A 13611-nucleotide genomic window follows, 5' to 3' on the forward strand; every position below is an offset into this window, starting at 1 on the left:
TATATTGATACATACATACATACATACATACATACATCCTTAAATGGAGTCCAATGATACTCCTTTGGAGTAAATATCTATGATTGCACATGATAAGGATGGCACATGTAACACCTTTGCTGCAGGAGCTGCATTGGGTGCCAGTTTGCTTCTGGGTCCAATTCAAGGTGTTGGTTATCCCCTTTAAAGCCCTACATGGCATGGGTCCAGGTTACCTGAGGGACCGTTTCATCCTCATTACATCGACATATCCCACCCGGTCAGGCAGAGAGGGCATGTTATGGACCCTGTCCATAAGAGTCTGTCGATTGGCAGGGCCCAAGAAGAGAGCCTTCTCTGCCATACCCTGCCCTGTAGAACACTCTTCCCCAGAGGTGAGGCAGGCCCCCACTCTCTCAGCCTTCCAGACAAGGGTGAAGACCTGGCTCTGCCATCTCGCTTGGGATGGGAGGAGGGGTAAGCAATCCTGGGGCTGGTTAGCACCTTGAAGAGGCCCCCACGAATTACATGAATTTACTTAAGAACTTTTTAACATTCCCATCTTGGATTTTATATTTATATTGTTATTTAAGAATATTGTTTTTATTGTATTTTAACCTGTATTTATTTTAGTTTTATTGTAAACTGCCCAGAGTCGCTCTTTGAGTGAGATGGGTGGTGACAAAATTCAAAATTTAAATAAATAAATGTAGTAAATTTCTGCTAAAAATTTAATTATACACTGATAATCTAACTTCATTTTATGTGAATGAAAATATAATGCAAAATATTTGTGAGAACCAGCCTTAGTAAGGAAGAAAAAAGTCCTCAGTGAGCTAATTGCCTTATTAACTCCTGCAGAAGGTTAAACGGTTATATTTCATATATTAAGTTTAAAATACATTTAACACTTGGGTTACAGTAATCAGTGAGTGAGGTATCAAGGTCAGAAAAAAAGAGCTGATCAGCTGCAACAATTTACAATCAAGTATATATATGAAGCTAGTAAGAAGTCATCCCCAGTTGTACCTACCCATCCTGTAAGAACCAGCAAGAAAGGCATGCTCCAGGTCCTGTTTCTGACCCTTTTCTGTTGTGTCACCTGCCCTCTGAAACATCATTCCCCTGGAGATCAGAGCTGCCCCAACTCTACTGGCTTTTCATAAGGTCTTCAAAACCTGGCTTTGTTCCTGAACCTGGGGCTCAGGTTGTGTGGTTAAGACCATATCTTGGTTATGTTGATGATGATGGTTGGTTTTTATCTCATCTCCTATATTTTTTATTGTTATTTATTATGTTTCGTCTGTTTTTTATTCTCTGTTACTCACCCAGAGTCATATGTTTGAGGTGGGCAACCATATAATTTGAATAAATAAATAAATAAATTTTGCACACACACCCCTTTTTTTTGGTCAGTGTTGCTATTCTAACCTATTGGGCTTAGCTTTAAGCAACAGCTGGCAATCAACCACTGTTGATGCCATCTAAACTTCAATGATTTACCAGGTTCAATATTTCTTTTTGATCATGGAAATACACATTTGTGTATACCTTGTCGTGGTGCTGGAGCTTGAGCACCTCAATGATGCCATGAGCTAAACCATGAAGGGCCACCCAAGACGGGAAGGTCATGACAGAGAGGTCAGACTAAATGCGATCCCTGGGGAAGGTAATGGCAACCACCCCAGTATTCTTGCCGTGAAAACTAAATGGATCAGTACAACCAGAGATATGTCAGTATACCATCGGAAGATGAGACCCCCAGGTCGGAAGTTGGTCAAAATGCTACTGGGGAGGAACAGAGGATGAATTCAACTAGCCCCAGACGTGATGACGCAGCTAGCTCAAAGCCGAAAGGACGGCTAGCAGCCGACGGTGCTGGTGGTGAACGGTGAATCCGATGTTCTAAGGATCAACACACCATTGGAACCTGGAATGTAAGATCTATGAGCCAGGGCAAATTGGATGTGGTTATTGGTGAGATGTCAAGATTAAAGATAGACATTCTGGGCATCAGTGAACTGAAATGGACTGGAATGGGCCACTTCACATCAAATGACCACCAAATCTACTACTGTGGACAAGAGGACCAAAGAAGAAATGGAGTAGCCTTCATAATTAATAGTAAAGTGACTAAAGCAGTGCTCGGATACAATCCAAAAAATGATAGAATGATCTCAATTCGAATTCAGGGCAAGCCATCTAACATCACAGTGATCCAAATATACACCCCAACCACAGATGCTGAAGAAGCTGAAGTAGAGCAGTTCTATGAGGATCTGCAGCACCTACTGGACAACACGCCTAAAAGAGATGTTATTTTCATCATGGGAGACTGGAATGCTAAGGTGGGCAGTCAAATGACACATGGAATTACAGGTAAGCATGGCCTGGGTGAACAAAACGAAGCAGGACATAGGCTGATAGAATTTTGCGAAGACAACTCAATGTGCATAACAAACACTCTCTTCCAGCAACCTAAGAGACAGCTTTATACGTGGACTTCCCCAGATGGACAACACCGAAATCAGATTGACTACATCCTTTGCAGCCAAAGGTGGCGGACATCTATACAGTCAGTAAAAACAAGACCTGGAGCTGACTGTAGTTCAGATCACGAACTTCTCCTTGCACAATTTAGGATCAGACTAAAGAGATTAGGGAAGACCCACAGATCAGCTAGATATGAGCTCACTAATATTCCTAAGGAATATGCAGTGGAGGTGAAGAATCGATTTAAGGGACTGGACTTAGTAGATAGGGTCCCAGAAGAAGTATGGACAGAAGTCCGCAACATTGTTCAAGAGGCGGCAACAAAATACATCCCAAAGAAAGAGAAAACCAAGAAGGCAAAATGGCTGTCTGCTGAGACACTGGAAGTAGCCCAAGAAAGAAGGAAAGCAAAAGGCAACAGTGATAGGGGGAGATATGCCCAATTAAATGCAAAATTCCAGAGGTTAGCCAGAAGAGATAAGGAATTATTTTTAAACAAGCAATGCATGGAAGTGGAAGAAGACAATAGAATAGGAAGGACAAGAGACCTCTTCCAGAAAATTAGAAACATCGGAGGTAAATTCCAGGCAAAAATGGGTATGATCAAAAACAAAGATGGCAAGGACCTAACAGAAGAAGAAGAGATCAAGAAAAGGTGGCAAGAATATAGGGAAGACCTGTATAGGAAGGATAACAATATCGGGGATAGCTTTGACGGTGTGGTCAGTGAGCTAGAGCCAGACATCCTGAAGAGTGAGGTTGAATGGGCCTTAAGAAGCATTGCTAATAACAAGGCAGTAGGAGATGACGGCATCCCAGCTGAACTGTTCAAAATCTTGCAAGATGATGCTGTCAAGGTAATGCATGCTATATGCCAACAAATTTGGAAAACACAAGAATGGCCATCAGACTGGAAAAAATCAACTTATATCCCCATACCAAAAAAGGGAAACACTAAAGAATGTTCAAACTATCGAACAGTGGCACTCATTTCACATGCCAGTAAGGTAATGCTCAAGATCCTGCAAGGTAGACTTCAGCAGTTCATGGAGCGAGAATTGCCAGATGTACAAGCTGGGTTTAGAAAAGGCAGAGGAACTAGAGACCAAATTGCCAATATCCGCTGGATAATGGAAAAAGCCAGGGAGTTTCAGAAAAACATCTATTTCTGTTTTATTGACTATTCTAAAGCCTTTGACTGTGTGGACCATAACAAATTGTGGCAAGTTCTTAGTGGTATGGGGATACCAAGTCATCTTGTCTGCCTCCTGAAGAATCTGTAAAACGACCAAGTAGCAACAGTAAGAACAGACCACAGAACAACGGACTGGTTTAAGATTGGGAAAGGAGTACGGCAGGGCTGTATACTCTCACCCTACCTATTCAACGCAGAACACATCATGCGACATGCTGGGCTTGAGGAATCCAAGGCTGGAATTAAAATCGCTGGAAGAAACATTAACAATCTCAGATATGCAGATGATACCACTTTGATGGCTGAAAGCGAAGAGGAACTGAGGAGCCTTATGATGAAGGTGAAGGAAGAAAGTGCAAAAGCTGGCTTGCAGCTAAACCTCAAAAAAACCAAGATCATGGCAACCAGCTTGATTGATAACTGGCAAATAGAAGGAGAAAATGTAGAAGCAGTGAAAGACTTTGTATTTCTAGGTGCGAAGATTACTGCAGATGCTGACTGCAGTCAGGAAATCAGAAGACGCTTAATCCTTGGGAGAAGAGCAATGACAAATCTCGATAAAATAGTTAAGAGCAGAGACATCACACTGACAACAAAGGTCCGCATAGTTAAAGCAATGGTGTTCCCCGTAGTAACATATGGCTGCAAGAGCTGGACCATAAGGAAGGCTGAGAGAAGGAAGATTGATGCTTTTGAACTGTGGTGTTGGAGGAAAATTCTGAGAGTGCCTTGGACTGCAAGAAGATCAAACCAGTCCATCCTCCAGGAAATAAAGCCAGACTGCTCACTTGAGGGAATGGTATTAAAGGCAAAACTGAAATACTTTGGCCACATAATGAGAAGACAGGACACCCTGGAGAAGATGATGATGCTAGGGAGAGTGGAAGGCAAAAGGAAGAGGGGCCGACCAAGGGCAAGGTGGATGTATGATATTCTAGAGGTGACGGACTCGTCCCTGGGGGAGCTGGGGGTGTTGACGACTGACAGGAAGCTCTGGCGTGGGCTGGTCCATGAAGTCACGAAGAGTCGGAAGCGACTAAACGAATAAACAACAAACGAAGTTGTAAGAGTTGTCTTTCAATTAGAAATCTGTAAAGATAATGGGGTAGTAATTTAGGAAGTTTACCTAAAACATTATTTGAAATGGCTAAATTTTAAAACTATTTTAGGCAAAAGCTACTTCCGAAATAAAATATAATTTTACTGATAGTTAACACAAGCTATTATATAATGATACTATGGTTCTAAGTCTCTTTTCGGATAGCTGCCAAGAGTCACTTTGAATTGCAGCCAGATACAATCAGAATAAACAAATCAATACATATATTATCAAATGACAAGATACAAATCAGGCATTTGAAATCATTCTGAAATCACTCTGAAATGTAGGAGTCTGAATTTCTGATTATCTATTTGCTAGCAATTACTGTTTGGGAATATGTCCACATATGAAAAACTGCATTTTTTCATCTTTGGCACTGGCCTCTGTCTTTCTGCAGGCATTTATAGCCAGAGCACTAGGTTCCTTCAAAAAAAAAAAAAAAGTGGGATGTGTGTGGCTATGTGGGAAGGAAGGTGGGAAGTAAAGGTGGGTGGGTAAAAAAAAGACTGCAAGCCGATCTAACCAAGCTTAGGAAGAGCAGATGCTCTAAAGGACGCACAGAGCAGAAAATCTTATGCTCAGTCAAGTATGCCTCCCATGATTCATAAAGGTAGTGATCCATGTTCTTGATCCTCACACACTTCTAGATATATGTAATATAAAGTCATTTTTCAAGTGCCCAGTATCAAATATTTCATTTCTTATCAAACTTAATTCTCCATTCTGGAAATGCATATATGATTCATCTTCAGTTAATCACCAGGAACATAGTTTATGCAAAGAGTTTAGAACAAATGGATGGCCTCCTTGCAGTGTCATCAATAGTACTACTCAGAAAAAAGGAGTCAGATCATACTCTATATTAACTATTACTGAATTTTGAATTTTATGACATATCTACATAGTGTAAAGAGAAATTGGATCATTCTCAACTATAGCTTGTTTTCTAAAAGCCAATAGAAGACTGTAGGAGGAAATATCAGTAAGTTGAATTTTATTCTATGATCAACATTACCAAAATTTTACAAACACAGTCATATTTGAAAAACAGCTATGTTGTATTGGAGTAAAGGGAGCAGCATGAATAAGCATCTTTAAAATGAGACATACCCAATTCTAATCGAATTTCAGAGTTTAGAAAAAAATATATTTACTATAACAACTTCTGGTTTTAGGATTCTCTTCTTCCCAGAGAAATTTATGCAGTTTTAAAATGCCACTTTAATTATAGGTAGCATTGGTTTCCTTTTACCAGCAGCTCTTTATCAACCTCATTAGGAAATAACTTGAATTGCCATTCTGTTCTCCTAATTCTAAGAAGATTTGTTTATGTACTAACTCTGGTTTCTCTTCTGATTGTATATATATGTAATAACTCCCAGGCAGTTTATGACATTGGTTTCTTCTCCGGGCAAGGGCAGAACTGAGTTCTACAACTAATCTTGAGAGAATATGATCTCACAGCTAGTGAAAGGAAAGGATTCACCTTTATTTTAAAAAAGCCTGAGCTACTTCCCCATATTTAAGTCATATGGAACAAAACCCCATCAGATTTTTTAAAAATAAAAAAGCAGCCATGCATGGAAGCTTTGATTTCAGATATTCCCTTATCAATACACCCAACTGTTCAAATAAAGTAAAAGTTCAGTTTAATATATCCATTTGAATGCAATGGGCAAATTTCAATATTGACATCTCTTTAAAATAACAGACAAGTCCATTGCATCTGAAATTGTCTGGACAAGGCTCTTACATTACATTATTAAAATTATGCTATTTCCACCAATTTGCAATGGCATTTACAATATGTAACATCATTACAGGAAACCTCGTGTGGCTCAGAGTGGTAGGCAGCAGTATTGCAACCGAAACTCTCCCCACGACCCAAGTTTGATCCCTGCGGAAACCGGATTCTCAGGTAGCCGGCTCAGGTCGACTCAGCCTTCCATCCTTCTGAGGTTGGTAAAATGAGTACCCAGGTTGCTGGGGAAGGTGATGACTGGGGAAGGCAATGGCAAACCACCCCGCTCTATAGTCTGCCAAGAAAACGTTGCGAAAGCGGCATCCCCGCAAAGGGTCAGACATGACTTGGTGCTTGTACAGGGGACCTTTCACCTTTTCACAACATCATTACATAAATTATATAATTATATAAACTGACCCAAATGTTATTTGCATTTGTGTAACTACACCTTCACGCAAATTACATAATTCACCAAGAATGACATGCTTTCAGATTTAACAAAAATGTAGGAGTCACAGTGGCTCATTAAATCAAGGTTTTCTTGTAATGCAATGAATAAACAAAAACATATTTTGTGTTTATATTTCATGAACTGATTTCAACTGATTTATTTTCTTATGAACAATTTACAAAGAATTCTGCCAATACATCATGAAAAATGAATATGATTAAGAACAACAAAATAAACCTTTTCTCAATTGCTTTTGTACAGCAAAGCAGGGAAATTTAGCCATGGGAATTTTGTTCTTTGTAGTCATCATGGGGAGGGGGGGGATCAAATCTACAAGTGTGGTATCAAGAATGTGGAGTCCTTGGTGCTCTCTGAGCCTTGTTGTTTTCTTGCAGACGTTTCATTTGCCAGACTAGGCAACATCTTCAGTGCAAAGAGGGAGTGGGCGTTGCTCTCCAGGCCCACTCCTTCTTTGCACTGAAGACATTGCCTAGTCTGGCAATGAAACATCTGCAAGAAAACAACAAGGCTCAGAGAGCACCAAGGACTCCACAGTTCAACCCTGAGCTACGAATATTCGCTTTGATTAGTATCAAGAATCTCATTTTTAGGGCTCACCTGTATTACTAGAGTTGCTTGGTGTTTTTTGCTGTACATACTAGGCTTGAATCCAACAGTAATGCAGGTTCCTGCTGTGTCACGTGGAAGAAGTTCTCCGGCTTGAGGCAATACAGCAAATTCAGGATCACTGCCTGGTAGAAAGTATGCTGTGTAAGGCTCCGGGTACCTAGTGTACAGCAAAGAAAAATAAATCATACAACTTTTATCATAACGGAAGAATAATCCCAAGTAATTGGTGTTGTGCTATAGAAGGTCAGCAATTAAACATTAATATTACCACACAGCTTGCATCCTATTATTCAGTTCAGTTTCGTTTGCCAACCTGATGTCTGTATTTCCTGAAATATTAGCAGGACTGTAAGAGAAATGACTAATGTTTTGGAAAAGGAAGTACATCATCATGGCAGTATGTCATTTGCATGATGAAATCATTATGTAAAAGATATAAACGAAGTGACCATATTTGCATCACTTGTGTTATGATGTCATGATGCAAATGATGTAAATTGTCGATGTCATAAAATTAAGGTAAAATCAATGTCCAAGCTGTCTGGTCCATTCAGACAACCAAAGACTTTTCTGTTATTTTGGAAGGGTATCTTTTTGAAATCTGGTTAGTTACATCTGAAATCTGCTAAATGGGTGCCTAGTAAATTGAGGTTCCACTGTATCCCACATTCCACCACCCAGGAGATACATGGTACTAACACACTCAAGAATACATTATTAAAATATATTTCAATATTTTAGTTGAAACCTCTGAACAAACCAAAGATCTTTTCTAATTTCTTCTATGTAAAGGCTAATAGGTAAAACACAGTTGCTTGCTGATTAGCATTCGCATGAAATTCATCCAGAGCCAAATGAATTATATCAGGAAACAGAAAATAAATGTAAACATGCAAAAAAAGCCAGCTTAATAAACGGTCTTTCTCATACATACGGAATGGTATGGTACACTGGTACTTTAAATATAGAAGCAATTATCTTTTAAATTGCCAAAGCAAATTAAGAACAAACATGTAAATAGTTTTGCTTATTTTTAATTTTCATGAAAAGAAATGGTAAACAATGTTGATTCATGAGTTAAAACAGGAGCTAAGATAATTTGCCAAATGTAGGACAAACATCAGTGAGTCACTACTTAATTTACTGTTATTTAATTGGTAAGCAAACTAGCAAGGTCCCAAAGTGTATGCTATAAGTGACAGGTGTCATGCCCCAAAGTCACATATATAGATGACATTTGCTTTCCACAGAACTAAATACAAAAGGAAGAAAATGCCCTGCTTAAACATATGTACATCACCTTTCAAGCCACAAATCACTATAAAACATTAATATAAAGAGTAATAACTATTTTCAACCACATGAGAGTCAGGAACAAAGGCAAACATAATTAGCTGCAAAATATTTCAGCATAATAACTGCACAACTCAAAGCAATGATTAGAGAAAACTCCTCAACAGTCTCAAAGTTGCATTTAAGTTTTACACAGATTAAAAGGGCCAAGGGAGAAAATGTAGAAGCAGTGAAAGACTTTGTATTTCTAGGTGCGAAGATTACTGCAGATGCTGACTGCAGTCAGGAAATCAGAAGACGCTTAATCCTTGGGAGAAGAGCAATGACAAATCTCGATAAAATAGTTAAGAGCAGAGACATCACACTGACAACAAAGGTCCGCATAATTAAAGCAATGGTGTTCCCCGTAGTAACATATGGCTGCGAGAGCTCGACCATAAGGAAGGCTGAGAGAAGGAAGATCGATGTTTTTGAACTGTGGTGTTGGAGGAAAATTCTGAGAGTGCCTTGGACTGCAAGAAGATCAAACCAATCCATCCTCCAGGAAATTAAGCCAGACTGCTCACTTGAGGGAATGGTATTAAAGGCAAAACTGAAATACTTTGGCCACATAATGAGAAGACAGGACACCCTGGAGAAGATACTGATGCTAGGGAGAGTGGGGGGCAAAAGGAAGAGGGGCCGACCAAGGGCAAGGTGGATGGGTGATATTCTAGAGGTGACGGACTCATCCCTGGGGGAGCTGGGGGTGTTGACGACCGACAGGAAGCTCTGGCATGGGCTGGTCCATGAAGTCACGAAGAGTCGGAAGTGACTGAACGAATAAACAACAACAAGATGAGAAGCAACTTGAATACACTTCTAATATTTATTTATATCATATCTACTGATATTACTCCTCCTCCCATTTTGTTCCCTGTAATATTCTTGTATGGTTGGTAAAACTGAAAGACCCTAACTGGACTGAAGCCAGGCTTTTAACCATCACCTGTTAAACAACCTAAAGTGACCTGCATCAACACATAAGCCTGAGAAATAACAGATATGTTTGGACACCAAATTATATAAAAAGAAACTGACCATTATTATGGCTTTTGTTGTTGTTGTTGTTGTTCAATCATTAAGTCGTGTCTGACTCTTCGTGACTGCATGGACCACAGCACGCCAGGCCTTCCTGTCCTCCACTGTCTCCCGGAGTTTACTCAAATTCATGTTCATTGCATTGGTGATGCTATCTAACCATTTCATCCTCTGCCATCCCCTTATTATGGCTTAGCAGTGTGGAAATCAGGAAAGCGACTGGGCAATGTCAACTGGTAAATGTGGTAGTTTAGTGAGGCTGAAGGAAGACTTGAACTTGGGGATTACAAAACCTACACCCATCACTCTATTACACCCAGTGGTAGGTTTTCTTTAGTACTGATATAGATTCCTCCATACTCTTTATGTGGAACTTTTCTCATCACATCCCTCCTCTCCATTTATTGTAGAGATCTGAGATAGCAATATTCTTATCAAGACAAAGAGTTCGTTTCAGTAAACTGCTTTCATATGCTTTGAAATATCATAGAAAAAACAGAATTAGCACATACCAGAAATTCTGGGCTGATTTTATTACAACAGAAATAAATGTTCCACTAACTAGCATGAGAATGCTGAATATAGTTGAAATGGAAAATGTGTGCAGTTGTTTAAATTGAAATTGACATATTTTATTGCTCAATTGTATTGTGCTGACTGCACAGTTCAAGGTGCTTCATCTTTTACTTACTGGTTGAATGGGCCTAGGGACAGTTGGCATATAGAAAATAATACGTACAGTAACGAAGAAATAAAAATTCCAGTCATCTTGTGAAAGGAAGAAGCTAAATTATTCTCCTGGAGTTTCAGGATTTAATAATTCATTTTCTCCTATACTAGTTTGCAAACTGATTATGGCATCTGAGTATTTTTAGTGTGATACCTTTTGGCAACACCATCATAAAATGTTTGTTCAACACAAGTAAAGAGACAGCAACTAAGGAACAATAAGAATGTCTTGTAATCAGGGACCTAAACATAACGAATTATTTCATTCAGTAGCCCAAACTGGGCGAGTGGTGGAGAAATCTTAAATGCAAACTTCTGATTAAAGAGAGGAAACAGTGGGGAGGGCTCAACTTAATATATTGTATATGTATCTAGTAAACAGGAAAACTTTATTTCTACTACCAATACCAACACCTTGTGAAGACCATTAATTTCCCCAAATAAATAAGCTAGCCTTATTTGGGGGCACTGATTTCGGGAGGCAAAATTTAAAGTTTTAAAGTGGCTGAACCGAAAAGCAAGGAAAATAAGGGGAATTTCTCTTTTGCTTTTTACTCATCCACTTTAGCCATCCAACTTACTATGCTGCTTTCAACCTAAAAGTCTAAATCCAAGCAGCACACTTAAACTAAAATAAGAGGATTGCCTCAAAGTTGCTCACCAGTTCCAACAGCAGCATCAATAGGCGTAGGGAGACCAATGCAGTCACAAGTTCGTTGCAGAATTTCTGATCTTCCTCTCTCAGTCTTCACCAACAGCAGTAAGATCCAGAATGGCTCCTCATACAATGATCTAATCTGTTTACAGTATATGCCAACTCGGCTCCTTTTCCCCAACCCACCATTCCCCAGTCCCACATGCCATGCCAAGAACTGCTGCTGCACCAGCCAAGATGGAATATTTTAAAGAAATAGCAAGACTCAAGACAACATTCTAATCACTCAGAAAAGCAGGAAATGGCTGCTTTTTTGGTCCAACTATTTTTGAAACAAACTCAAAACACAGGTGCTTTGAGCTGAGAACAGCATGCTAGAAGCATCCATTTTGAGCTTCAAACTTGAAGTATTTTGCATACCCCTGCTTTGGGTATGAAAATATCTTGGTTTTTATAGAGCTTCTCTGCTGGTACTCGGTTTGAGTCCTCATAGAAAATAACCATAATCTAACATGTTTTCCAGAGAGCATGAAATATGACATTTATCATCCTGGTAGATTCTTAGAATTCTTCTATCCTGAGACAGCACATAATGCACTATATAATACAAAGACAGTAAAAAGTAGTAATAGCATGTGTAATATCCAAAATCCTTTTTTCACCCTACAAAGTAACAGTGAAAACTAGAAGTCATTTATATTCTAATTATTTATTTCAAGAACATCTGAACTAGAAACTGTCTTGCTACCGCAATAAAATACTATGTTCAAAGAAAATATGACAGCAGTTTTGTTCCATGTTTGACTTACAAAGGCAGATACTCCCTTCAACCCTCTATTAATTTGTAGGACAGATGTCATGTTCCCCGTTGCATCACAACAGGGAACATGCACATCAGGAAAGAGGAAGGGATAACAATTATCCTTTAAACACACACATCATCCCTTAAGCACCCAGACCCATACATAAATCAACAGGACAATAGAAACGCACCTCGAACAGGATCTGGAAACCATCAACAGATCAGGGGAACTCCCACCCATTACCCTGGGGGACGCACCTGCACTGGACAAAGGCAAAGAGACAAAGGGGAACGTTGGAGATTGCCCGAATCACCCATCGCCGGACCCATACCAACGCTAATCACCCATCCGGACCTGGCTTGGGGGACAATAGGGGGTGGAGGAGGACAAGGTCCACCACCGGGGTATAAACGGGGGACCCCGATACCACACCCGCATTCCCGTCTTTTTCTCCGCATGCATTCTGTTTCAATAAACCTGGAAATCCTTAAACCCTTTAAGTGAGTCTGCGTTTTATTTGGAACAAGGCTGCCCTGACATAAAGACGGGAATCGGAAAAAAAATTTTCCACTAGCACCAGTCCAGAGCCAATCTGTGAGGGAACCAAGCTAGTGATGGAAGATTGCATCTCACGGCGAGGTGGCTACCCGGTGACCGGCAACGGAATGCCCATCCCCACGAACGGAAGGTGCCCGAGGCCCCGATGGCGCGAGGACCAGGTGAGCTCGAGATCGAGTTCGGAGGGGGAAGCAATGACGAACACCACCCGTGAGTCCCGTGGCACGTGGGCCACCATCGACGAGACGGGGGGATCCTCACCCAGATCGCCCAGAACCCCGGAGGAACCGCGGGACGTCCCATCATCCACGGCGTCAGGAACTGCAGGAGAGCGGAGGGGCGACCGCACCAAGAAGGGCTCACGAACAGCGGCAAGGCTGAGCGCGGTCGAGGAAAATCTGGAGGCGATGCAGCAGCTGCTCCAGAAGTTAGCAGAAGCATACGAATCCCACAGCCGGGGCGCAGAAGGACCAGGCACCAAATGCCCGACACCCCTTATCCCCCCCTCGGAGACGCACCAGCTGGAGAGATGGAGGAGAGGTCCAGAGGACGACGCAGCGCCAGGCAGAGTCCGTTTCCAGGAACCCGCCAGATGGGCTGCACCCCACCCTCCCACCCCGATGGCGAGACGACCAGAACAAAGCGGGAGCCAGCAAGAGATGGCACCAACACCACCCGATGCCCGATGGAGGGAATCCCCACAGCAAGACCACGGAGCCCCGACTGCCCGAAGCACACCTCGACGCCCAGATGCGGCTTGGAGCCCACCGAGAGCAGCGATCAAGGACTTCGGCGTTAAGTTCGATGGGGACCCCACAAAACTCTTTTTCCTCACCAACGTGAGAAACTATATGGAGGAATGGGGTCCCTACTTCCGAACAGAGAAAGGCAAGGTAAAT

The 13611-nt window shown here is 41.1% G+C and overlaps 1 protein-coding gene across 1 annotated transcript in view; it reads right to left on the minus strand.

Moving 5' to 3' along the window:
• CFAP47 (cilia and flagella associated protein 47) overlaps positions 1 to 13611 on the minus strand; it is a 230371-nt gene that overhangs the window by 3049 nt on the left and 213711 nt on the right. Inside the window, exon 64 of the mRNA XM_063304691.1 lies at positions 7583 to 7751. Coding sequence (XP_063160761.1) covers positions 7583 to 7751 — 169 coding nt within the window. The remainder of the gene's footprint in view (positions 1 to 7582; positions 7752 to 13611) is intronic.

The sequence above is a fragment of the Candoia aspera genome, chromosome 5 (assembly GCF_035149785.1).
Source record: "Candoia aspera isolate rCanAsp1 chromosome 5, rCanAsp1.hap2, whole genome shotgun sequence".
NCBI lineage: Eukaryota > Metazoa > Chordata > Lepidosauria > Squamata > Boidae > Candoia > Candoia aspera.